The sequence below is a fragment of the Rana temporaria genome, chromosome 4 (genome assembly GCF_905171775.1).
Source record: "Rana temporaria chromosome 4, aRanTem1.1, whole genome shotgun sequence".
In the NCBI taxonomy this organism is placed as follows: Eukaryota; Metazoa; Chordata; class Amphibia; order Anura; family Ranidae; genus Rana; species Rana temporaria.
In genome coordinates this window covers 288,421,651-288,448,625 of record NC_053492.1, presented here as the reverse complement: position 1 = coordinate 288,448,625, position 26,975 = coordinate 288,421,651, and the positions used below count along the sequence as shown (strand labels likewise).

The following is a 26,975-nucleotide window of genomic DNA, read 5'->3' as shown; positions in this document are numbered from 1 at the left end:
CAGACTGTCTATTGGCTAAGGATCAGCCCACTGACTGCTGTCATTCACAAGGGGAGTGAATCTGATAGGGAAATAGTGTCTGTCAATCCCCATCATGCTCCACCCCAGATACAAAACATTCTACCGCTGTGCTATCTGACAGGGATAAGGCACCGCTACAATGAGGGTGGAGTGTCTGTCTACAACAGATACATTAATCTGTCACCCACACTGACATATGTACTGTGTAGGCATGTTGGAATTCTAAAGTATGTCTTATAAACTCTTTTTGAATTCCCCTGGTTCATAGAAACATAGAAAAGTGAAAGCAGAAAAAAGTCTGAGTAGTCCATCGAGTCTGCTAATATATTTAAATTTATGTTTGTCCCCAAGCATGTTTGAAGCCATTTACTGTTGACTGACTCACTACCTCTGCTGGAAATGTATTCCAAGCATTAACTACCTTTTCAGTAAAATAATACGTTCTAAAATTAGTTTTGACCTTTCCTTTAATGCCTTTCTTTTAATTTGATTTAATGCCTCCTTCCCCAACTGAAATACTTGCCTATGTTTCACTTTCTGCCACTCTGCCCAGTCCTTTAGAGTGGAAAAAAGATGGCATGGTTTAACTCTGGATCACTGTAGCTGGAGCTTATATAGGGCTGAGGACTGTTCCTAGCACCATGTGACAGCACTAAGCATCAATGTTGTTAACATAGATGACAAATATGCTCCTCCATCCCTAGAAAAAACAGGGTACAGTATTCACTGCTGGGGTGATGTTATTAGAGCAAGCCTATTGTTTTTTCCTGCGTAGGTCAAGTGCTGGTTTGTGTTGAATTCCTCCTTAAATCCAACCATGTCATGTCCTAATCCAAGATTTTCTATATCCCTTTCTGGAGCCAAACATTTAGCCAGTCCTACCAAAACAGGGTTAAAGTGGTTGTAAACCTCTTATTTATACTTTTTTTTATCTATAGGTGAGCCTAGAATAAGGCCTACCTATAGGTAGTGGAAATATCTCCCAAATGTGTGCCGTTTAGGAGATATTTACCTTGTAGTGCGCCGATAATGTCATTGGCGCATGCGCTGTGAAGAAACAGACCTCCGTGCCATTTCTTCACTCGCAACTGCAGTGACGTGACGGAAGAGGAAGAGGGGCGAAGATGGATGCGGCCACCAGCGGGCACAGCGCGGGCTTTGTTTGCAAGTAAGTGCCACACTAGCTCATTATGCTTTTACTTTGCAGGGGAACAAAGAGGAAGTAAAACACATCAGGGTTTACTTACTCTTTAAGAAGGATGTTTGCCAGACCTTCCTTGATTCTCTGCTGTAACCTTGGCTGTGGCATGAAATATTCTATTACAATGCTGTTATGAATTTTGTAATTTACTTGTTTGTATCTGGATATTGTTAATACAAGTGTCCATGTAGTTTAATTCTTACCTGTCTCTAATGATGTTAATAGTATTCACTCCCATTGATCCACAAATCTGTATCACAGCTTGTCCCACACCACTGTTTGCACCATTTTGAATGACAGTATCACCTTAGAATAAGAAACCAATTAGAAATGATGAATAATGTCTTTTGCGCTACTACACAGTGAATAAATAAACAAAGTCTTCCAAAATAAACAGTGTTGAAAATGCAGCAAAAAATTGCAGCGTTTACAATACACAGCAATAAGTAAATAAATAAAAAAGTAAAAATGAATTCTTGCGCATAATCTGTAAAACACACTAATGATGTGTCCCAAAGAGTACATAAATAGTGAATGGTGCAGAGATAATCGAAAGTGCAATGAATAAATAGATAAACAAAATTAAATAAATATGTAAATAATATAGTCCATGTGTAATGTGGCAGTGAATACTGCTAAAGGAGAAGAACTGAATGTCCACAGATCCCAGAGAGGAAAAAGATAGCTGTACCAAAAGCATCTGTCTGGTCTCCCAGAACTCTCACCTCACTAACGTACAAAGCCAGCAGTACGGAGGTTCCCCAGATAAAGACATGTGACCGTGTCGTAACGCGTAGGGATTGGCTGTGGGCAGACGTACACCTGGAGTGACGTGAGACGGCGCAGAAGACGCCACTGTTCATTTTATTTGCACTAGTTTTTATCTTTTTATGTAAGGGCATATACACCACAATGAACGTTCCCTTTTGCTTTAATACTACACCATTGGAGGCCCTCTTTCTTCCTTTTGTTCCCCTGGATGGAGATTATACAGGTATTGAGTGAGGAGACTAGATAAGGCTTTGGCTATCTGGACGGAGAGGCACCAGTGGAGTGTTTCTATGGAATGTTATATTCGGTGAAGTCATCTAAGACTATCCGTACTGCTGGCTTTGTACGTTAGTGAGGTGAGAGTTCTGGGAGACCAGACGCTTTTGGTACAGCTATCTTTTTCCTCTCTGGGATCTGTGGACATTCAGTTCTTCTCCTTTAGCAGTAGTTCACTGCCACATCACATATGGACTATATTATTTACATATTTATTTAATTTTGTTTATCTATTTATTCATTGCACTTTGGATTATCACTGCACCATTCACTATTTATGCACTCTTTGGTCACATCATTAGTGTGTTTTACAGATTATGCGGAAGAATTCATTTTTATTTATTTTTTTAGGAAACCAATTAGGCTTTTTGGAAGCATATATAAATTCAAGAACAAAAATTACATTTATTGCAGCTTACCAGTCTTTAGGTGTGATGACTGCATTCGTTTTTTTTTTCTTTAAAGCTCAAACTACAGGAAAATAAAAAAATCTATCTTGTAATGCAAAACTGTGCGCTTTTCTGACACGCAAATAAATTGGATGTCATTTAGTGGACACACGCATTTTTGTGCATGCAAAACTGTATGGCACTATAGCATGTTTTTGGAAAAGATTCAGGGACTTCTTTTCTGCATTTCTTGTGTGTAGTGCAGCCCATTGAATTGAATGGGCTGCCCAATGCGTGTAAAACATGCAGAAATGCACCGAGTTGCATCTATAGGTATGAACCAGGCCTTAAAGCGGAACTAAACCCTTTAACTGATTCCCAAAACAGTTACATTCAAGGCATGTCATGTAACAGTTTGTGCTCTCAGTTAAACTGTCAAGGCTGGTGTCATAACTAATCACATGTGCAGTACCATAGAAACTGCAAAGCAAACAGAGGCTAAGATGGCAGTTTCCTTAAAGGATAGGAGCGTTTAATTCTGTTTTAGATCAAGCTGTGCCCAACCAACCAAGTATTTAAATAGAAACCTGTATCAACAGGAAATAACGAATGACCTTAAGCAAAGGTACTTTTACTTCTGCATGAAGCCCTACAATAAAAGTACAAAAAGGTACCCTTGAACTGCTGCCGTGTTTTAGAAGGATTCGCTTTTGTGATAGAATTTTGGAAAAAATGTAGACACAACATGGTTGTTATTTGTCAGTAATTACAGTAAACTTTTAGCTTGTGTGGGAGTTAAAACTAAAAGCTGAACGATACACAAGCTGAACAGAAAATATTTTTTTGTTGGAACATTGGGAAAAATAAGTCACACCATGGTTATTCATTGGCCAACAGCTATTAAAAAAAAAAAAAAATGTATTAATAGCAATAGCTTTTTGAGAAAATCTTTGTACGATGTAGTCCTTTGAATTTACTAACTAAACAAGTACTATACACACACATTACCTGACAGTTGATAATGTGAATGAACTCATCATTAAAGTGGTTGTTAACCCAACCACACATCTTGCACCTACAGGTAAGCCTAGATTAAGGCATACCTGCAGGTGCAAGAAATATCTCCTAAACCTGCACGGTTTAGGAGATATTTACAATTAAAGCGAGATGTATTCTGGGGCCCTTAAAGTGGATGTAAACCCGATTCATGAAATTTGAGCTGGGTACATATATCTGCAGTATTTTCTTATCTATTTTCAATGAGCTAAGTCTTAAGCCCTGTAAACACGGCCGAGAATCCCGTCGTAAAAAAACTTAGTATTTTGCGACAGGATTCTTGTCAAGCTTGACGGGATTGCTGTAAATAACCCTGTGCTGTCAATGTGTAGTGTAGCTGCTAACACGCCTGTTTGAAAAAAAGCAAGAAAATATGTGGTATATAAGTGTAGCGCTCAAATAATACAATAAAATGGCCAAATATTGCATACAAAAAGTAAATAAACAACAAATAGTGATGGCTCACTGTGACAAAAACAATGTAATAAAATCAAATGTGACAAGAAGATAGAAAAATCTTATAGTCCGTGTGAAAATAAGTAAATAAATGAATAGTCCACCAAGTGTCACAAAATGACTGGAACACAAGCTTCAAAGTGATTCTTAAGAAAAAAGTTGTGACTTCTTGTGTAGAATGTAATGACCCGCCACCGATAAAATTACGAGCTTACCAGAACAAGTGGACTCACAGAAACTTATATCTCCATGAGTCTAACAAGCATGAATGGTGATGTTACCGACTGGAAAATCCTTGTTGAGTATACATCATGGCCTTCGATCATACAAAGTGATAGGTTCAACCGAATTTAAGATGGGCAGTGATATCGAATACACAAACTTGCCCCCAGTGTGTATCAATATTGAGAGAAGATGAAAAAGAAGAAGAAAGGCCACATCGCGTAATCTTGTTTAAAAATGTATAAATTTAATAAGCAATTGCACTTACATTGAGCTGAGATGTATAGTGCTTGTATATACAGATATGGCTGTAGTGGAGTCATCCCGATGTGTTTCGTGTTACTAGTGTGGTAATGCCGCTTGCGTTCCAAGCCTCAATGTAATACCAGACACATGATACTAACAGAACTCTCCACACGACGGCTGAGAATGTCTTCCAAGCTTTGTTCTGAAGAGAAAGTTTACCGGAAGTAAGGGTAAACCACGGATATCATTTGCTATGCATGTCAAGCCTCAGTTTGAATAGCATATTACATTCAACACCGCTCACAAAAGTGACAATTCTGTTACTGAAAATGTGCAGAGACAAAACATAAAATATGAATCATACTAATCATAGTTAAATTTTAATGGTAAGATAATTTGCTCAACAAAAACTAGTTATGCAAAACTATATGCGATTGGCCCACTGTTGTAATTAGTGGCATTAAAAATTATATGTATATATCCTCCTGATGAGTGGGGACATATCTAAAATAAAATAATGTATAACTGGAAATGAACTAAAGATACAGTCTGCTATATTCAACGTGTGTGACTGTGAGCTGGACTCCCATACAGTGATAGTAAAAACAATCATATATGTATAGATATACCAAAAATCATAAAAAACATGTGTAGCACATACCCAAAAAAATAAATAAATAAATAATGAATAAATAAATATATGAATGAACTAATGGACACCACAATGATAAATTCTTTCAAGACGCATTAAGAAAGGCGTTAATGTCCCATTCAACATTCATACCTGATGGAGAATGGGATTGGAGCTTGTATATCCATAAAGTCTCTAGATGAGAGACACCCCTGGTCATTGTTCCAACCCTCCACTGGGGGATAAATCTATCAATAATGACAAATTGTGTACCCTTGGGGTCCCTATTATGATGTTGTCTATAGTGTCTAGGGACAGTATGTTTTGTGTCACTGCTTTTGATTAAAGTGATATGTTCTCCTACTCTAACAGAAAAAGTATGGATGGTGCGGCCAACATACTGCATCCCGCAGGGACAGGTGATCAAATAAACAACGTACTTAGTTTTGCATGTGCAAAACTGTTTGATCATATATTGCTTATTGGTCACAGTGGATGCAAATTGGATCGTTTTACGTTTCCCCAATGCATTATGTTGGCACACCTTGCACTTCTTACATGGAAAGAAGCCTACTAGATCGTGGAAAAAAGAACTGCGAACAGGCGGATTTATGATGTTGGGAGCAATCCTACTTTGCAATGACGGTGCCCCTCTAAAAATGACTTTAGCCTGTTCAGGTAATAAAGTGTTCAGATGTACATAAAAATTTGAAAAAGGTGATATGGTAAACAGTTCAGTGTAGAGACAGCTTTTGAGAACGTGTTCCAGCAAAGAAATGTAGAAACCAAAATAGTCCAGGCTGCCTGGTGTTGCAGACCCTTACCAGAGTTAATGATCCAAAGGATCAAAACGAGCAGATAGCCATACACCTGGGCTAGACAGGAAACCAGATCCACAGCCAGACACAGTCACCCGATGATCCAGCAATAGTGAACCAAAAAAAGAAAAAGCTCCAATAGTGTGATATTGTATGGTATACAGGTAAATAACAACCCCAAGTGACTGGCAAACGGACAGTGTGACATAAACCTCCACCTCAGAACACACTGGTCCTTACCAGATTCATGTGAATAAAGAGCAAAGAAATCGTGAAAGATGACTGTGCAGCTGCTGAAGGGAAACTTCACATCCAGCGATCCTCAGAGAAGCACTCAGGGCAATGATCCAACCATCAAAGAAAAAAGGGCCACAATGGTGTGATATCGTTTTAAAGATTTAATAAATATAATATCTCACTTACAGGTTAGTAGATGAATATCAGCAAAAACAGAGTTCCGACCGGTACGGAACTACTCCTCACAAGCGGTGACGTCAAACACGCCTCCTCCCAACGTTTCACCCCGTGATCAAGTCCTATTGGATGAAACGTTGGGAGGAGGCGTGTTTGACGTCACCGCTTGTGAGGAGTAGTTCCGTACCGGTCGGTTTTTGCTGATATTCATCTACTAACCTGTAAGTGAGATATTATATTTATTAAATCTTTAAAACGATATCACACCATTGTGGCCCTTTTTTCTTTGATGGTTGGATCATTGCCCTGAGTGCTTCTATGAGGATCGCTGGATGTGAAGTTTCCCTTCAGCAGCTGCACAGTCATCTTTCACGATTTCTTTGCTCTTTATTCACATGAATCTGGTAAGGACCAGTGTGTTCTGAGGTGGAGGTTTATGTCACACTGTCCGTTTGCCAGTCACTTGGGGTTGTTATTTACCTGTATACCATACAATATCACACTATTGGAGCTTTTTCTTTTTTTGGTTCACTATTGCTGGATCATCACTGTGTCTGGCTGTGGATCTGGTTTCCTGTCTAGCCCAGGTGTATGGCTATCTGCTCGTTTTGATCCTTTGGATCATTAACTCTGGTAAGGGTCTGCAACACCAGGCAGCCTGGACTATTTTGGTTTCTACATTTCTTTGCTGGAACACGTTCTCAAAAGCTGTCTCTACACTGAACTGTTTACCATATCACCTTTTTCACATTTCTATGTACATCTGAAGAAATCCTTTAGACTGTTCATTGGACTTCTTCTTTTGTTATTGTTATTTTTTTTTCACTGGTGATCTGCATAAGACACAATTTTTTTAGCGCAACTCCATCTTTTACCTATATTATTATTGTTTGTATAAACATTTTGAGTTTGCAGCTTTCACTCATTGTATTAGATAAGCGCACTTTTTTTTCCTTTACCAATGAAGTGTTCAGGACATTATCATTTTTAAGAATATCCAATTGCCTGTTCATAATGTTCCAAATCTGCCTATGTTGAGTGGAGTATGTAGTTAGCATGGCAAACTTAAAACTCTTGTCTACAGAACGTTTAGGTTTGACTGAAATCAAAGATCTTCTATCCAACAACAACGTTTTTTGAAGTTCTAGATCTACGTCTGTAGCTGCAAAACCTTTGTCAATAAACCTTTGTTTAAGGATCTCAGCCTGTGCAAGGTATGTGTTTGTATCCGTGCAATTCCTGTGCAACCTGAGGAATTGGCTTCGGGGAATGGAGCGGAGCCAAGAATGGTGGTGGCAACTATCTATAGGGATGAAGCCGCTACGATCCGTTGGTTTGAAATAAGTTTGGAAAATAAACTTTCGATTGACAATCCCTATTTCAAGGTCAAGAAAATAAATCTTGCTTGAACTGGATTCATATGACAGGGAGATACCCCTGTCATTCAAATTCAAGTTATCAAAAAATGCCCTCAACAAATCGGGGCTACCATTCCATAGGAGGAGGATGTCGTCTATGTATCTGGCCCACAGGACCAGAGATGGAGTGTCCTGGGCATAGATGACATCCTCCTCCCACTTGGCAATAAAAAGATTTGCAAGACTAGGCTCAAACTTAGCCCCAATCGCTACACCACGTTGTTGGAGGTAGTAGCGCTGGTTAAACCAAAAATAGTTGTTTGGTTGCAAATTCTAAGAGTTCTATAAGATACTCACACTGAAAGGGGACAAGGGATGGTTCACAGGCCAAAAAATATTGAACGGCCTCAATCCCCAAAAGATGGGGTATGCAAGTGTACAGGGAGGCCACATCTGCTGTGGCCATGATGTAATCTCCCTGTACATCAATGTTCTCAAATAAACAAATAGTGTCTCCTGTATCTTTAAGATACAATAGTGTTTGTCTAACAAGTGGTTGTAAATAATGATCTATATAACAGGCCTATACGTGATGTGACAGAGTCTATGCCAGTCACGATAGGCCGTCCAGGGGGATGTGTGAAGTGTTTGTGAATTTTGGGCAAATAATAAATGGTGGGGATTGAAGTGGGCTGCAGTGGAGAAACACCCCAGACGAAGTGTAGTAACACGAAACGCATCAGGAGGACTCCACTGCCGCCATATCTGTATATACAAGCGCTATACATCTCAGCTTAATGTAAGTGCAATTGCTTATTAAATTTATACATATTTTAAAACGAGATTATGCAATGTGGCCTTTCTTCTACTTTTTCATCTCCTCTCAATATTGATACACACTGGGGGCAAGTTTGTGTATTTGATATCACTGCTCATCTTACATTCGGTTGAACCTGTCACTTTGGATGATCGGAGGCCATGATGTATACTCAACAAGGATTTTCCAGTCGGTAACATCACCATTCATGCTTGTTAGACTCATGGAGATACAAGTTTCTTTAAGTCCACTTGTTCTGGTAAGCTCGCAATTTTATCGGTGGCGGGTCATCACATTCTACACAAGAAGTCACAACTTTTTTCATAAGAATCACTTTGAAGCTTGTGTTCCAGTCATTTTGTGACACTTGGTGGACTATTCATTTATTTACTTATTTTCACACGGACTATAAGATTTTTCTATCTTCTTGTCACATTTGATTTTATTACATTGTTTTTGTCACAGTGAGTCATCACAATAGCTACACTTATATACCACAAGCTTGACGGGATTCTTGTCCAGCATTCCTTGCATACACACACATCTCGTCGTTCTCAAACGCGGTGATGTACAACACGTACGACGACACTATAAAGGGGAAGTTCGATTCCACTGGCACCACCCTTGGGGCTGCTTTTGCTAATCTCATGTTACTGCGTGTTAGTAAAAGTTTGGTGAGAGACAATTTGCGATTTTCAGTCTTCGTGCTTTTCAGTCTGTTATGACGAATGTGCTATCTCCATTACGAACGCTGGTTTTACCGAAGGTGCTCTCCCGTCTCATACTTGATTCTGACCATGTGCAGGTTTTTAAGACTCGGAAAAGCATACACACAAACATTTTTCTCGTCGTAAACCAGCCTGATGAGAATCACAATGAGAAAATTGAGACTCCCTACGAGAAAATAGAGAGCAGGTTCTCTTTTTTTCGTCAAGATTCACGGCAGTTTTCTCAACGAGAAACCTTACACACGAACGGTTTTCTCTGCAAAAAGCTCTGCCAGCAGTGGGCCAGATTCTCAAAGGAGATACGACGGCGTATCTCCAGATACGCCGTCGTATCTCTGAGTTGTGCCGTCGTATCTATGCGCCTGATTCTTAGAATCAGTTAGGCATAGATTTCTATTAGATTCGACTGGCGTAAGTCTCTTACGCCGTTGGATCGTAACTGCATATTTAAGCTGGCCGCTAGGGGCGTGTATGCTGATTTACGCCTAGAAATATGTAAATCAGCTAGATACGCAAATTCACGAACGTAAGCCCGGCCGACGCAGTACAGATACGCTGTTTACGTTAGGCTTTTCCCGGCGTAAAGTTACCCCTGCTATATGGTGGCGTACCAATGTTAAGTATGGACATCATTCCCGCATCAAATTTTGAATTTGTTACGTCGTTTGCGTAAGTCGTCCGTGAATGGGGCTGGACGTAATTTACGTTCACGTCAAAACCAATACGTCCTTGCGGCGTATTTGGAGCAATGCACACTGGGATATGTCCACGGACGGCGCATGCGCCGTTCGTGAAAAACATCAATCACATTGGGTCATGGTTATTTAACATAAAACACGCCCCCTGTTCCACATTTGAATTAGGCGGGCTTACACCGGCCTATTTACGCTACGCCGCCGCAACTTACGGAGCAAGTGCTTTGAGAATACTGCACTTGCCCATCTAAGTTGCGGAGGCGTAACGTAAATCGGATACGTTACGCACGCCTATAGATACGCCGCTGGATGAGAATCTGGCCCTCTGTGTACAAGGCTTCATAGCTCTCTTCTGAACAGTTCCTCTGTTATCAGCCTGTGAACTCCTGACATATTTTTTGGCTTTTAAGACAAAAGCAGCCAGAATCTTTTGTCAAAGGAGGTTGCTAAAATAGATTAGCAGGGAGCAGCTCCTATTATTAAACAGTTCTGAGAGTCTATGCCTATGATGAGAGGGAGTGTGTGGCTTTCTTCCAATCAGCAATGTAAGCTATCTTGGTTGTATGCCCAGACATGACACTCTGTGTTAACCAGGAAGAGAAAATCTCCTAGCAAAATCTGAACTTTCTAAACAGTATATAAATGTGAACACAGCAGATATATATGTAGGGAGATTTGTTTAATCTCTGTGTATCATCTGAGGCTGTTCACTTCACTGGGTGTATGGAGGGTTTACATCCACTTTAATTCAAAGTACACATTCAGAAAAAAATAAAAAAAAACGAGTGGTCCATCGAGTCTGCCCATTTTTTTTTTTTTGTATACATATTTTGTATTTTTTTTTTATCGTTAACTTTTTCGTCTGAGTTTAGATCTATGTTTGTCCCAGGCATGTTTGAAACCATTTACTGTTAACTGACTTACTACCTCTGCTGGAAGTTTATTAATCTATAATCTGTTAATATCATCAAAGGAGGTTTTAACCTGCAGTGTTTTAGTGTCAAAAGACACAGGCTGATGATGTCAGGATTAATACTGTTTCATAATAAACATTTTTTGATTTTGCACAATGTTTTTTTTTTTTTTGAATATTTAAAAAAAAAGTTTTTTTTATTGTTTAAAATGATTAATGTAACAGTTCATAGTTATGTTCTGCTAGTCTATAGCTACTCTACTGCCATGAACAGAATCTTTAGATGAGAGTCACAGATGCATAAAGCAGGGGTCTGATTTAGAAACGTGTAATTCTCCACCATATGTGCCGTATTAATTTTCCTTGTGCTGTAGACAGGTGAATACAAATGTGACAGCTGTGTGATAATGTCTCAGATGTGTGTGACAACCCCAGCTGTGCAGGCATAGGGACTTTTAGACGTATATTTATATATCTCACTGTCATGTACGTGTGTGTACTCAAGTACATCTGGTAATGATAGTTTCCAGAAACTTATATGCATTAGAAGTACAGACTGATCAGGAGCAATTTTTAGATGATACTGTATATTCTTCATACATATGTCACCACAGTATAAGTTTGATAGGTTTAGCTGACATGCATAAAAGAACAAACAGGGACGCCCTTGACTTTCCTATTTATTTATTTATGCTATACCTGACACCTAATCCATGTTCATTTAAGCTACTGTTTGTTTGACATTTAAAATTAAAGCTGAACTCTGTGCACAAAAATGTTTATTTAAATATCTTTCTTAATCTCTTCAATACCGGGCACTTCCACTCTCTTCCTGCCCAGGCCTATTTTCAGCTTTTACGGCTGTCACATTTTGAATGACAATTGCACGGTAATGCAACACTATACCCAAATTAAATGTTTATCAGATAGAGCTTTCTTTAGGCGGTATTTATTCAACACTAGGGTTTTTATTTTTGTTAAGTAAACGGAAAAATACGGATTACCAATTTTGAAAAAAAAAAGTCTTATGCCGCGTACAGCATGTAGAAAAAACTATGTTTTTCCAACTTCATCATTAAAACGACGTTGCCCACACACCATCGTTTTAAAAAAATGCTCTAGCAAAGCGTGGTGACGTACAACACGTACAACGGCACTTTAAAGGGGAAGTTCCATGCGGATGATGCCACCCTCGGGGCTGCTTTAGCTGATTCCGTGTTAGTAAAACACGATTCGCGCTTTTCTGTCTGTTACAGCGTGATGAATGTGCTTACTCCATTATGAATGGTAGTTTTACCAGGACGACCGCTCCTGTCTCATAACTTGCTTCTGGGCATGTGTGGGTTTTTAATGTCATTTAAGCAAACTCACAATCATTTTTTACAACCCGAAAAACGACATCATTTAAAACGTCGTTAAAAAATGCAGCATGTTCGAATTTTTTTGGGGCGTTTTTCAGAACCCGAAAAATGATGTGAAGCCTACACACAATCATTTTAAATGAAATTTTTTAAAAACAACGTTTTTTTCATGCCGAAAAATTATCGTGTGTACACGGCATTAGTTTCTGTTAAGTAATTTTCCTTCTTCTCTGTGTGTGCTGATGAGTCTACACTGATGGGCACTAATGAGTCTGCGCTGATGGGCACTGATGAGTTTTCACTGATGGGCACTGATGAGTCTGCACGGATGAGCTTGCACTGATGGGCACTGATGAGCCTTCACTGATGTGCACTGATGAGGCGGCACTGATGGGCACTGAGGAGGCAGCACTGATGGGCACTGATAAGCTGAAGTTGCAGTGATGGGCACTGATGAGGAGGCACTATTCAGGGTGCACTGATGAGGTAGCACCGATGAGGGGGCACTGATGAGGAGGCAGCGACAAAGCTGCACTGATGAGGTGGCACGGATGGGCACTGATAGGCAACACTGATGGGCACAGATAGGCAGCACTGATGGGCATTGATAAAAATGCATTGATGGATGCTGATAAGCTGCACTAATGGGGCTGCAATGATAATCAGGGCACTGATTATCAGTTTAAATGCTGTACTCACAGATCGGCTCACCTTTCTTAACGTGCTGTCTCTGTGTGAGGAAAGGAGAGCCAATAACAGTGGATAACCTGCAAAGTCTGTTTACATCTGAAACAGCTGTGATTGGACACAGCTAATCACATGATAAAAGGCCGTGCTCGCCCCCTCCCTTGGACTACGGGAGAGTCAGGATGCTCTCTACGTTGCAGATAGAGAAAGGAGCTGTGTATTAGTGGGCATCCTGACTCTCCTGCAGTCCAAGGGAGGGGGCGAGCACGACACTCCACACCAGGAAGAAAGCCTTGCATTACTGTGTGTAGTTACAGACAGAAGAACAGGAAGTGAGGATTTCTCAGAAGAAATAAGAACATTTAAAAGCAAAATGGAAGGATGAGGTAAGTGAAGGAGGACTGCACTAAGGTAAAGGAAGATATTTAGGAAAATACATTGTACCTTTACAACCCCTTTAAGGTGTCAGCACTCTCTGGTGGTGGATTTTTGTGTTGATGTTATTCACTCATGCATGATATTCATCCTTGATCTTCATTCAATATTGGACTCTTATTTGTCACTTTTTTCACTATTGTATGTCACTTTGATTATTGGCTTATCGGCACCAACTAGCGTTTGGTGTCACATCACGGTTTGTTGAACTTTATTTTTTAAGGATCGTTATCATCTTTCATCGATTTTAGTGACACATTCCACTGTATTTGTAGGTTAGGTTAGCGCGGCTACAATCTTTGTTTTCTCTCTACATTTGCATTTGTGTGGTGTCACTGCTTAGTCAAGCACCCACACCTTAAAGAGGGTTACATGAAGTCATTGCGGTGTGATTTGATGTTTTACAAGCGTCTTCTTGCGGTCTGTGTCCCTGTTGTAGACTTTTCCTAACTGCCTGTCTAGTAAAACTATTGTATGCAGAATAGGAATGTGAGGGAAAAAATCCTTCTAATTGTGTAGTAAAACTTCAGTAAAACTTCCCAGGGTTCTAGTTCTTTCCTACTCATTCCAAAATACTTTGTTTGAACATACACATAAAGAGGGGCTTGCACTAGTCCACCGTTAAAGTGCCAGTGCCCCCATCTTGATCCTCTTCAGTTAGCTGTCTCTTTAGGGTTCAGGCAGCCTGGCCTCTGATTACCTGGTAGCTCTTCACCCAACACCCCCCCCCCCCCAGCTGTGAATGGGTTGCTGGAGACCCCTTTAAAACATGATGGGGTTTCTTTGTTCCTCACTGGTCCTACTACCTGTACCCTGGTTTCTGGTTTACCTGTCCCTGCCTTGTTCCTCTGCTTTCCTGCTCATTGTTGTACATAGTTTTCAGGAGAGTACGTTTTTAATTGCTTTACATATTTTCAACTATATACAGTATGTATGTTTGCAAAGTATTTATATTGCATGCCACTTACATACTGTATGTGTTTGTTTACTCATAATAAATGGTTACATTGTATCATAGCTGTAGTAAGTATGTTCAGGCAGTGTCTCATCCTTCTGGTTATTCCTAATAGCAGGATGCTAGCATTTGGTATCCAGGCACATACAAATTCCCCCTTCCCATTATTGCATCCTTCTTCTATGCTTAGCTCCTCATCACATTGCAGACCTAGGGATCCTGGCCTGGATTCAAGAAGCAATTGCGCCTGTGTAACCATAGTTACACAGCGCAATTGCTTACTTGCCCCAGCGTAACGAATGCTCCTGATTCAGGAACCTCGTTGCGCAGACTGCAGCCTAAGATATGCGCGGCATAAGGCTCTAATGCCCGCATATCTTAGGCTGCATTCTTGCGATGGCCGCTAGGTGGCGTTCCCGTTGTGCTCAGCGTATAGTATGCAAATTGCATACTAACGCCAATTCACAACGTTACGCGAGCCCTGCGTACGCAGTTTACGTCGTTTCCATACGGCGTCTTTCGCGTAAGGCTGCCCCTGCTATTAGCAGGGGCAGCCAATGTTACGTATACCCGTCGTTCCCGCGTCGCGAAATTTCAAATTTACGTAGTTTGCGTAAGTGATTCGTGAATGGCGTTGGACGCCATTCACGTTCATTTTGAAGCAAATGACGTCCTTGCGACGTCATTTGCCGCAATGCACGTCGGGAAAGTTTCCCGACAGAGCATGCGCTCTACGATCGGCGCGGGATCGCGCCTAATTTAAATTATTCCCGCCCCCTACGGGATCATGTAAATTGCACGCGCTTACGCCGGGCATTTTGCCGGCGCGCCCACGCATTTTACGGAGCTACTGCTCCGTGAATCAAGGGCAGCGCAGTAAATTTTCGGGGGCGCAGGGCAAAAACATTGCCCTGCGCCTCCGCAAAAAAAGCGCAAATGTACCTGAATCTACCCCCATGAGTGTAAGAAGATTGCTCAGCTTTGACTCACATAGCCAATGTAGGCAGTTAGGACTTCACTTACAAACAAGTTTTCCAGGGCTACTTCAATAATGTATATCTTCCCAAGCCACGCATACATACGTTTCTGCACCACATGCACAGATGCTGATCTGAGACCACCTTACTAAATCCACCTGACCAAAGCCCATTAACCCACATGTCCAGAACACTTCTCATGCAGGGCCCTGCAATTTACTTTTGTCCAGATTAAATTGCTAGAAGTCCAGCTGAAAATCCGAAGCCCATGCCACATGGAAGTCTGGTCACCTGGCATGCATTTGATGTGGGGAGTCACCGCCAGGAGGCTAACTCCTTTCCACTAATCATCATCTGCTCCTGAGCCAATCAGGTTTGTACAAGTAATCACATTTGTAAATCCTTTCCAAGTGAAGTATTACATGTCTTGTACTTCCAGACTTAGACAAGGAAGAGATATTAAGGGCCAGATTCACAAAGGAGATACGACGGAGTATCTCAGATACTCCGTCGTATCTCTCAGAGTATCTATGCGACTGATTCATAGAATCAGTTACGCATAAATATCCCTAAGATCCGACAGGTGTAATTGTTTTACACTGTCGGATCTTAAGATGCAGTACCGCGGCCGCCGCTGGGGGGATTTTGCATCGTAAACCAGCGCCGGGTATGCAAATTAGGAGTTACGGCGATTCACAACGGATTTTCGCGTTCGCTACGTCCCCGCTAGTCTAGTTTCCCGTCGCAAAGTTAGTCGTCGTTTTTGGTGCCTTAACTTTACACAGCAATCGTATTGCTGTATAAAATATGGCCGCTGTTCCCGCGTCGAAATTTAAAAATTCACGTTGTTTGCGTAAGCCGTCCGGGAATACGGAATTACGCTACGCGCGTCGCCGTTCGAAAAAATGACGTCACTTCGCGCAAAGCGCGGCGGGAGTTACGAAACGGAGCATGCGCAGTAGGTCCGGCGCAGGAGCGCGTCTAATTTAAATGACACACGCCCATTTAAATTACGCGGGCTTACGCCGGAGGCCGCCGGCGTAGTTTTCATCGCAAGTGCTTTGTGAATCAGGCACTTGCGATGAAAACTTGCGGCGGTGTAACGTATCTAAGATACGTTACGCCACCGTACTTCTACCTGAATCTGGCCCTAAGTAGCTATTATTTACATACAATGGTGTTGCATCTTATTACACATTGCATAGACAGTTTCCAAACAGTGGAATAATGATGCATAGTATGAAATTGCCCCATCGGACTTAGAAAGAGAACATGTTCTCTTTTTTTCCACCGATGAAAAATCGGAAATCCGACGGAGAAAAATCCATGCATGCTCAGAATCAAGTCGACACATGCTCGGAAGCATTGAACTTCATTTTTCTCGGCTCGTCATAGTGTTGTACGTCACCGCGTTTTGGACGGTCGGAAATTTGGTGTGACAGTGTGTATGCAACACAGCTTGAACGGGAATTCCGTCAGAAAAATCCGTCGGAGTTTATCCCGATAGAAATTCCGATCGTGTGTACAGGGCATTACTTCCTGCTTCTGAGGGCAAAAGAAAGTTGGAATCTCTTCAAAATATTTTTTAGTTAGGTGATGAACTACTCAGATTTAGCCTTCTGTTTGTGTCCTTGCTGGAAAATTTCTCTTGATTTCCTGCCCTGGTGTTAGTGATGAATGATTGATGTGAACATTTTGGCTATGATTTAGACATGTAATAATGAAATGTGGTATAATTTAAATAATTTACTTTATAGGTTATTTTATGTATTTTACACTGGTGGAAATATTGTGGTCGTATTCAAATTATAAATCAATGACTGTTTAGGTGCAAAGATTGCCTTACCAGGTCTCAGAGCCACAAAGTCCATCAACATTCTATATGCAGTGCATGGGTTTACACTGAGTGTGGCTGCGCTTATCACAGAGATATCTTTGGCAACTGGAATCACTTCATTTGCTTTGCAAACTGCTTCAGTCCTCCATGTACCTAAAATGTGAGAAAATACTTGTGTAAGGTGTGAGCTTATGGTTTCTTCATATAGAATTTTAGGCCTGTTGATCATTGATAAATGAATTTACAAGCCCTAAAGGCATTCTGATTACCATTCTACTGATAACCTAATTGCTGATTTTTAGCTGTCTATGGGCCAGATTCTCGTCCAGCGGCGTATCTCTGTGGCGGCGTAACGTATCCGATTTACGTTACGCCGCCGCAACTTAGACGGGCAAGTGCTGTATTCTCAAAGCACTTGCTCCGTAAGTTGCGGCGGCGTAGCGTAAATCGGCCGGTGTAAGCCCGCCTAATTCAAATTTGGATCAGGGGGGCGTGTTTTATGTAAATGTACTGTGACCCGACGTGATTGACGTTTTTACCGAACGGCGCATGCGCCGTCCATGGAATTTCCCAGTGTGCATTGCTCCAAAGTACGCCGCAAGGACGTCATTGGTTTCGACGTGAACGTAAATGACGTCCAGCCCCATTCACGGACGACTTACGCAAACGACGTAACTTTTTAAAATTTTGACGCAGGAACGACAGCCATACTTAACATTGTTACGCCGCACTTATGCCACCATATATCAGGGGCAACTATACGCCGGGAAAAGCCTAACGTAAACGGCGTAACTTTACTGCGTCGGCCGGGCGTACGTTCGGGAATTCACGTATCTACCTAATTTGCATACTCAATGCGGAATTAGACGGAAGCGCCACCTAGCGGCCAGCGTAAAAATGCAGTTACGATCCGACGGCGTAAGAGACTTACGCCTGTTGGATCTAACAGATATCTATGCGTAACTGATTCTAAGAATCAGGCACATAGATACGACGGCGCAACACAGAGATACGACGGCGTATCTGGAGATACGCCGTCGTATCTCTTCTGAGAATCTGGGCCTATATTTTTTGCAAACAGCCCAAATTGTGAGAATTCTACAGAGCCTTAATGGTATTTAAATCCAAGAACAAAAAACATTTCTATCCCAGTTTATCAGTCCATATGCCGCGTACACACCATCACTTTATGTGATGAAAAAAAATGACGTTTTTAAAAGCGTCACTTTAATTGACCGTGTGTGGGGGAAAACGTTGTTTTATGTCTTGTAAAAAACGACCAAAAAAAATTGAAGCATGCTTCAATTTTATGTGTCGTTTTTCAAAAGTGCACTTTTTACTTCACAGAAATTGACCGTGTGTAGCAAAAAACGTTGTTTTCTAAGACGTTTTTTCATCCACGCATGCCCAGAAGCTACTTATGAAGCGAGCTTCAATGGTAAAACGTGGTGGAACGTAACCTCACTTTGCAAGAACATTGTGAGAAAACGATGGTGTGTAGGCAACTTCGTCTTTGAAAATTGAAGTTTCAAAAACGTCATTTTTTACTTCACAGAAAGTGATGGTGTGTATGCGGCATTAGACTTGTAGTTTGATTGATTTTCTTATTTTTCCCTTTATTTCACCAGGTGATCTTGCCAGTAGCATACTTTCTATCCTAAGGGGACCAAGCACACTCACTGTACATTTAATGGAGGAGTGGCGTTGTCACTGTAGGATAGGAATTGCGTTAAACCTACAGACACTCCTTCTCATTCTCATAACATTGGGGAGATGTTCTGTAGTTCGACAGAGGTGAACTGCGTATTGCTAATAACACTATTTAAGATTTCAACTCAATTAAACAAGATAGGAGCTGATTGAATTTCTAGAAGATCAAAAGTTATTTTTTTAACTGCTTGCCGACCAGCCGCCGTAGTTATACGGCGGCAGGTCGGCTCTGCTGGGCGAGATCACATAGCTATACGTCATCTCGCTGAGCAGCCAATAGGGGTGTAAACACACAGCTATCTGTCCTGTCAGGGGGAGAAATGCCTGATTGTTCATACAATGTATGAACAGCGATCAGTCATTTCCCCTAGTCAGTTCCATCCCCCCTTCAGTTAGAACACACCCAGGGAACATACTTAACACCTTCCTCGCCCCCTAGTGTTAACCCCTTCCCTGCCAGTGGCATTTTTATAGTAATCAATGCATTTTTATAGCACTGGTCGCTATAAAAATGGCAATGGTCCCAAAAATGTGTCAAAAGTGTCCGAAGTGTCCGCCATAACTAGTAAAAATCGCTGATCGCCGCCATTACTAGTAAAAAAAAAAAAATATTAATAAAAATGCCATAAAACTTTCCCCTATTTTGTAAACTCTATAACTTTTGCACAAACCAATCAATAAACGCTTATTGCGATTTTTTTTTACAAAAAAAATGTAGAAGAATACGCATCGGCCTAAACTGAGGAAAAAAATCTTTTTTTTTTAATATATTTTTGGGGGATATTTATTATAGCAAAAAGTAAAAAATATAAATTTTTTCAAAATTGTCGCTCTATTTTTGTTTATGGCGCAAAAAATAAAAACCGCAGAGGTGGTCAAATACCACCAAAAGAAATCTCTATTTGTGGGAAAAAAAGGATGCCAATTTTGTTTGGGAGCCACGTCGCACGACCGCGCAATTGTCAGTTAAAGCGACGCAGTGCCGAATCGCAAAAAGTGGCCTGGTCTTTGACCAGCAATATGGTCCGGGGCTTAAGTGGTTAAATTGCATAATTTTTAAAGAGACAAAACATTGAGCAAGTATTGGAGTAATGTACAGTATATGTTTTATTTAGCCCAGATATACATACACTTTAAGACAGTGAGGTAGTTCTAGTAGTTTTGTTTAGTATTTCTAGTAATTCTACTATAGTTCAAGTAGTTCTGTACATTAGTTTTAGTAGTCCTACACTAGTTCTAGTAGTTTTGTAAAGTAGTGCTAGTAGTTCTACAGTAGTTCTAGTAGTTTGGTACAGTAGTTGTAGTAGTTCTACAGTAGTTCTATTAGTTCTGTGCAGTAGTTCTAGTAGTTATTCTGTAGTTCTAGTAGTTCTGTACAGTAGTCCTAGTAGTTATATAGTCGGTCTATAGTAGTTCTTAAGTAGTTCTGTGCATTAGTAGTAGTAGTTCGACATTTCTAGTAGTTTTGTACAGTAGTTCTAGAGTCATTCTAGTTTTTCGGTACAGTAGTTCTAATAGTTCTACAACAGTTCAAGTAGTTCTGTAAAGTAGTTTGACAGTAGTTCTATTAGTTCTGTGCAGTAGTTTTAGTAGTTCTATAGTAGTTCTAGTAGTTCTGTACAGTAGTTCTAGTAGTTCTACAATAGTTCTAGTAGTTCTAATAGTTCTACATAGTTCTAGTAGTTCTACAGTAGTTTGAGTAGTTCTATATAGCAGTTTTAACAGTTCTATAGTAGTTCTGTATAGTAATTCTAGTCGTACTGGTACAGTAGTTCAAGTAGTTTGGTACAACAGTTCTAGTAGTTATACAGTAGTTCTAGTAGTTCTGTACAGTAGTTCCAGTAATTCGGTACAGTGGTTCTAGTAGTTTGGTACAGTAGTTTGTGTAGTTGTACATTAGTTCTAGTAGTTCTGTACATTATTTCTAGAAGCTCTACGGTAGTTGGGTAGAGTAGTTCTACAATAGTTCTAGTAGTTCTGTAGAGTAGTTCCACAGTGGTTCTAGTAGTTCTGTACAGTACTTCTAGTAGTTTAGCACAGTGGTTCTAGAAGTTTTGTACAGTAGTTCTAGGACAGTTCTCCAAGAGTTCTTGTATTTCTGTACAGTAGTTTGAATAGTTCTGTACAGTAGTTCTAGTAGCGGTAGCTTTTCTACAGTTGCAGTACAGTTCTATTGTGATTTTTTTTTTTAAATATCTGTATTAGTTTTCCATATACACACATCATTATAACTTAATACATAACATATCAAAAAGATAATTATTAGTATAGATATACCGTATAAAATATCCCTATCCCCCCACTCCCCGAACCTCTCCCTTCTAATATATCTCCAACTTCCATACTCTCTCTTTGTTTTGTTTTTTTTTGTTTTTTTCACAATCAAAGGTTTTATTGAAGCTTATTGCATTAACAAGTTATGCAAGTGTAACAAAGGAATTCTTACAATCAAAGCTCGACCAGAAAACGTACTTATACTTTAATAAAAAAAAAAAAAAAAAAAAAAAAAAAAACAAGTGTCTTAGAAGGGGGGTTGGGATGGGGAAGGAGAGTAGTGTGAAGGGGTGGGATAGGTTAGTAGGGAGGAAAAAGGGAGGGGTGGTCGTAGCTTCTTAATGAGCATGATAAATTTATCACCAATTCTATCATTTGGGAAATAATGTATGAAAAGGAATGGTATAAAACACGGTAATTGAAGAATTATGTATTAAGTGTCTGGTATTCAGGAGAGTATAAGAAAGAAACCCAAGCCCGCCAGGTCTCAATAAAACTTGTGCTGTTCTCTCTCTTCATGGCCACTATTTCTTCCATTTTATATATGTGGTGTACTCTATCTAACCATTCTGTGATTTTGGGAACACATCTGGACTTCCAATGGAGAGGGATGAGTGTTTTAGCTGCTAATAAGAGATGTCTGGTGAGAGACCTCTTGTATCTGCTTATGGGGAAGGTGTTGACGTTGATCAGGCAGGCAGCTGCAGTAAGCTCTAATTTGGTCTCTGTGATGACTACTATCCATTTCCTGACCTCGTCCCAGTATTTAAGTATTTGTGGGCACTCCCACCATATATGAAGGAATGTGCCAGTTTCACTACCGCAACGCCAGCATAGGTCTGAGGACGTAGGGGACCATCTCCTGGCCCTCTGGGGTGTGATATACCACTGCGTGAGAATTTTATAAGAAATCTCCTGATATTTTGAGCTCAAGGAGCATTTGTGAGTCATAATGCAAGCCTTTTCCCATTGTTTGGTCGAGATCGTAGCATTTAAATCACTTTCCCATTTACCTTTATGCTTTAAATCATCCGAATGCTGAGCCTGGTTTAACCAGGAATAGGCCAGGGAAGTGGTATTTGCTACCTGGGACCTCTTGAAGCATAGATTCTCAATGGGAGACATTGGGAGGCAGTATGATGACCTATATTTGCTATTAATCAAGAAATCCTTCAATTGTAAGTAAAACCAGAAGCCAGGAAACTGTCCGTCCCAGTCCGCCTGCAAATCGTCAAAAGTTTTGACCTTCGAGTCTATCAGGCATTGGGAGGCAGTGCAGGGTCGGGCGTGCTTCATGTGTAGGCCTGGGGCAAAGTCAGGGTTACTGGTAATTGGGGTTAGGGGGCCCGGTATTGAGGAGAGGTTATGTTTGCCCGTTATTTTATGCCAAATGTTAAGAGTGTTGGCCACTAAAGGATGTGTCAACTTTTTATCTACTTTGGAGTGTGTTGACCAAGGATAAAAAAGTAGGCTAGTTGGTGTTAAGTCTTGTTCAAGTTGGATCCAATCCTTATTCTGGCCGTGGCAGTGCCAATCGATTATTCTTGTAATGTGGGAAGCCTGATAATATTTCTTGAAATCAGGTAATCCAATTCCTCCTCTGCTTTTGGGTAGGGTCAGTAAATTAAATTGAATTCTTGGTTTTTTATCTGACCACAGAAACTGTCTTTGTGCTCTAAGCAGGCTGTTAAAAAAGGCCTCCGGGATTTTAATGGGAAGGGCATTGAAAAGGTAGAGCAGTCTTGGTAGGACTGTCATCTTCAAAATTGAAGCTCTACCAAACCAAGAGAAGGTCTTGGAGGACCACTTTCGTAGATCATCTAACAGGGTTGAGAGTAGAGGTTTATAGTTATGGTGGTAGAGCGAATCTAGATTATCAGTTAGATATATGCCCAGGTATTTTAACTTGTTTTGTTCCCATTTGTAACTATAATTGTCCTTCATTAATTTTAATTGGTTCGGTGGGAGGTTAATGTTAAGAGCTTCAGATTTAGATTGGTTGATTTTAAAATTGGAGATAAAGCCGAAAGTTTCAAAAAGTTTTTTAAGGTTGGGAATTGACAGGTAAGGTTGTGAAAGGAAAAACAAAAGGTCGTCTGCGTATGCCGCCACCTTATATTCTCTCTTTCCAACCGAGAATCCTCTAATGTCGGTACAAAGATTTATTTTCCTAATCAGTGGTTCCAGAGAAATAATAAAGAGCAGGGGGGAGAGAGGGCAGCCCTGGCGTGTGCCATTCTGGATTTTAATCGGGTCAGAAAAAGTGTTGTTGACTTTGATTTTAGCCTGGGGGTTTCGATAGAGAGCTGAGATCCAGGATAGCATATTCCCATTTAATCCAATATGGGAACAAGTGGCCATCATGTATTCCCAGGAGACCCTATCAAAGGCCTTCTCCGCGTCAGTAGAGAGCAAAATGCCCGGTGCTTTGGAGGTGCGGGAGAAATGTAGTAAATTCAATTATATTAAATTCAATTAAATTGTTATATGCTTTTCTCCTCTTCTCCCTTCTACATGATTTATTTCTGTTTTATTATATTATCTTGTACCATATCATATTATACTAATAGTACAATACCATATAGTACTATACAATATCATACAATATTATATTATACTCCCATCACTTCTGCGTATCCCATTGTATGCTTATACCCTGTCTATTCCTTCCACCTTTCTTCAAATTCCTCCCTTTCCTCTCCCTCACTGAACCTTAGATATTCCATATTATATATTTCATCTAATTTGTTGCAAAACCCCTTCAATGTGGGACGTTTCAGTTCTTGCCAATGTATGGGTATTTGGCTCTTTGCAGCGTCCAGGAGCTGTGGGAGTAATGTTTTCAGGTATTGTTTAGTTGACATTTTTTTTATATATTTTTGGGGGATATTTATTATAGATAAAAAACAGGGTGCAATCAGCGCAAATATATAGATCAAAAAATGATGATATTAAAAGTGTATTTATGTGATACAGACCCCCAGGGTTCAGATCACTGGTAATGCCAGCTGAACACTAAGGGAAATTCGCAAAAATCCTAAGCAAGTAAAAAATAAATAGAAAAAGTGCAGCGCAAAACTCAAATATATAAATGATACTGGTATACTCAAACACCAATACCATAAGTGTGAATATGAATATGCAGAAAAAATGGAAAAAAAAAAAACGCGTTACGTTATATCAACTTCCTCAGCGGGGCGGGCTCCCCGCCCCGCTGAGGAAGTTGATATAACGTAACGCGTCCGGTGGTTTAGGAGCCTGAAACATCACGTCGCTCATCTGCTGTTCATTCCTAAAGATTGTTACTTCATGCCGTTTTTTGTCTGGCCAAATGTGAGTAGCCTGACTTTTTCTTCTTTTAAAGAATAAATCCACACATTGCAACAGTGAGCACTTAGTCTGTGATTATCTCTTTACATGCACCTGTCCTTTGCGGTTTGGTTGTCTTATGAGGATCTAATACATCAGCCTGGTTCCTGTTCATGACCTGCCTATTTGATTTGCTTTATTGACCATCTGTTAACTCAGTGGTCCATATATGAAGGTGAGAGTAGCCATCTACAACGGTGGAGGGATCACTTCAAAATTTTGGTGGATTGTCACGTGGTGGAGATTTATTTTCGTTTAATTCACTCATCTTCTGACACTTATGGACTTTTGGACTGTTTGTTTGAATTGTATTTAATTTTTAATATTTTTTTTTTTCCATTTTTTCTGCATATTCATATTCACACTTATGGTATTGGTGTTTGAGTATACCAGTATCATTTATATATTTGAGTTTTGCGCTGCACTTTTTCTATTGATATTTATTATAGCAAAAAGTAAAAAATATTGCATTTTTTTCAAAATTGTCGCTCTATTTTTGTTTATAGCGCAAAAAATAAAAACCGCAAAGGTGATCAAATACCACCAAAAGAAAGCTCTATTGAGAAAAAAGGACGCCAATTTTGTTTGGGAGCCACGTCGCACGACCGCGCAATTGTCAGTTAAAGCGACGCAGTGCCGAATGGCAAAAAGGGGCAAGGTCCTTTAGCTGCATTTTGGTCTGGGTCTTAAGTGGTTAATTAGAGGGGTGGCTGCGGATGTATACTTTGATTTTGCAAAAGTGTTTCCCACACATGGGTAATGTGTAAGGTAAAATCTACAGGCTTGAAGAGATCAGTTTGTAAATGGATAGAAAACTGTCTAAGCCCAGGTTCACACAATTTCACTCCCACCTGTCAGTCCTGATTTCGACCGCGACTAGAGATATCTTTGCAGGTTTCTGAACAGATGTCAATGTAAATTGTGGGCCGAAATCGCAAAGAGTAGTACAGAAACGACTTTTTGAAATTGTTGCAGCGCTGCAGATATGGCGTAACACAGATTAGGACGGTGCCATTGCCGGCACATGCCGTTGTTTTGACATACCAAATTGCATGTCAAAACGCACCAGTGTGAACCAGGGCTAAAATACAGAATTCAGAGAGTATTGGTTAATGATTCTTACTCTGAATGGTCTAAGGTTATCAGTGGTGTACCCCAAGGTTCATTGTTGGGACCTTTACTTTTTAACATCTTAAATGATATAGGGTCTGGGATTAAACGCACCATTTAAGTCTTTTCCGGTGACACCAAGCTATGTAGTGGAATACCATCCTTACAGGATGTCTCCAACTTACAAGACAACCTCAATGCTCTATTTAATTGAACGATTATGTGGCAAATGAGGTTTAATGTTGATAAATGTAAAGTTATGCACTTGGGGGCCTAAGAATATGCATGCATCATACATACTAAGGGGAGCACAACTAGGGAAATCAATGGTGGAGAAGGATCTGGGGGTTTTGGTAGATCATAAGCTTAATAATAGCATGCAATGCCAAGCTGCATTTTCCAAAGCGAGTAAAGTTCTTTCTTGTTTTAAGAGTGGTATGGACTCCAGAGAGAGAGAGAGAGAGAGAGAGAGACAGAGAGAGAGAGAGAGAGAGAGAGAGAGAGAGAGAGATAATGTCACCCCTGTGCAAATCATTAGTAAGACCTTATTGGGAATTTGAAGTTCAGCTTTGGGCACCAGTTCTCCAAAAGGACATCGTGGGAACTGGAGAAAGTGCAGAGAATGGTAACCAAACTTATAAGAGGCATGGATGAAGGAGCTCAACTATGAGGATAGATTAGAGGAACTGAATGTATTCTCTCTTGAGAAGAGGAGAATAAGGGGGGATATGATCAACATGTATAAATATACTGTATAAGGAATCCATATATTGAACTTAATGTTGAGTTATTCACTTTAGGTCATCACAGAGGACAAGGGGGAACTCTTTGGGCCGGATTCAGAAAGAAGATACGACGGCGTATCTCCTGATACTCCGTCGTATCTCCTGATACGCCATCGTATCTCTGAGTCCGGCCGTCGTATCTATGCCCCTGATTCATAGAATCAGGTTACGCATAGATATGCCTAAGACCCGACAGGTGTAAGTGACTTATACCGTCGGATCTTAGGCTGCAATTCCAGGCCGGCCGCTAGGTGGCGCTTCCATATCTTTTATGCATCGAATATGCAAATGAGCATTTACGCCGATTCAGAAACGAACGACCGCCCGGAGTTTTTTTTTACGTCGTTTGCGTTCGGCTTTTTCCGGTGGAAATTTACCCCTGCTATAGGAGGGGTAAGTGCGACGTATCCTATGTTAAGTACGGCCGTCGTTCCCGCTCCGAGTTTTGAATTTTTTACGTTTG

At 40.4% G+C, this 26,975-nt stretch overlaps 1 protein-coding gene across 1 annotated transcript in view; it reads right to left on the bottom strand.

Moving 5' to 3' along the window:
* LOC120937308 (enoyl-[acyl-carrier-protein] reductase, mitochondrial-like) overlaps positions 1-26,975 on the bottom strand; it is a 122,696-nt gene that overhangs the window by 36,020 nt on the left and 59,701 nt on the right. Inside the window, exons 4-5 of the mRNA XM_040350412.1 lie at positions 17,274-17,417; positions 1,426-1,528 (exon numbers count right to left, since the gene is read on the bottom strand). Of these exons, the coding sequence (XP_040206346.1) occupies positions 1,426-1,528; positions 17,274-17,417 (247 nt within the window). The remainder of the gene's footprint in view (positions 1-1,425; positions 1,529-17,273; positions 17,418-26,975) is intronic.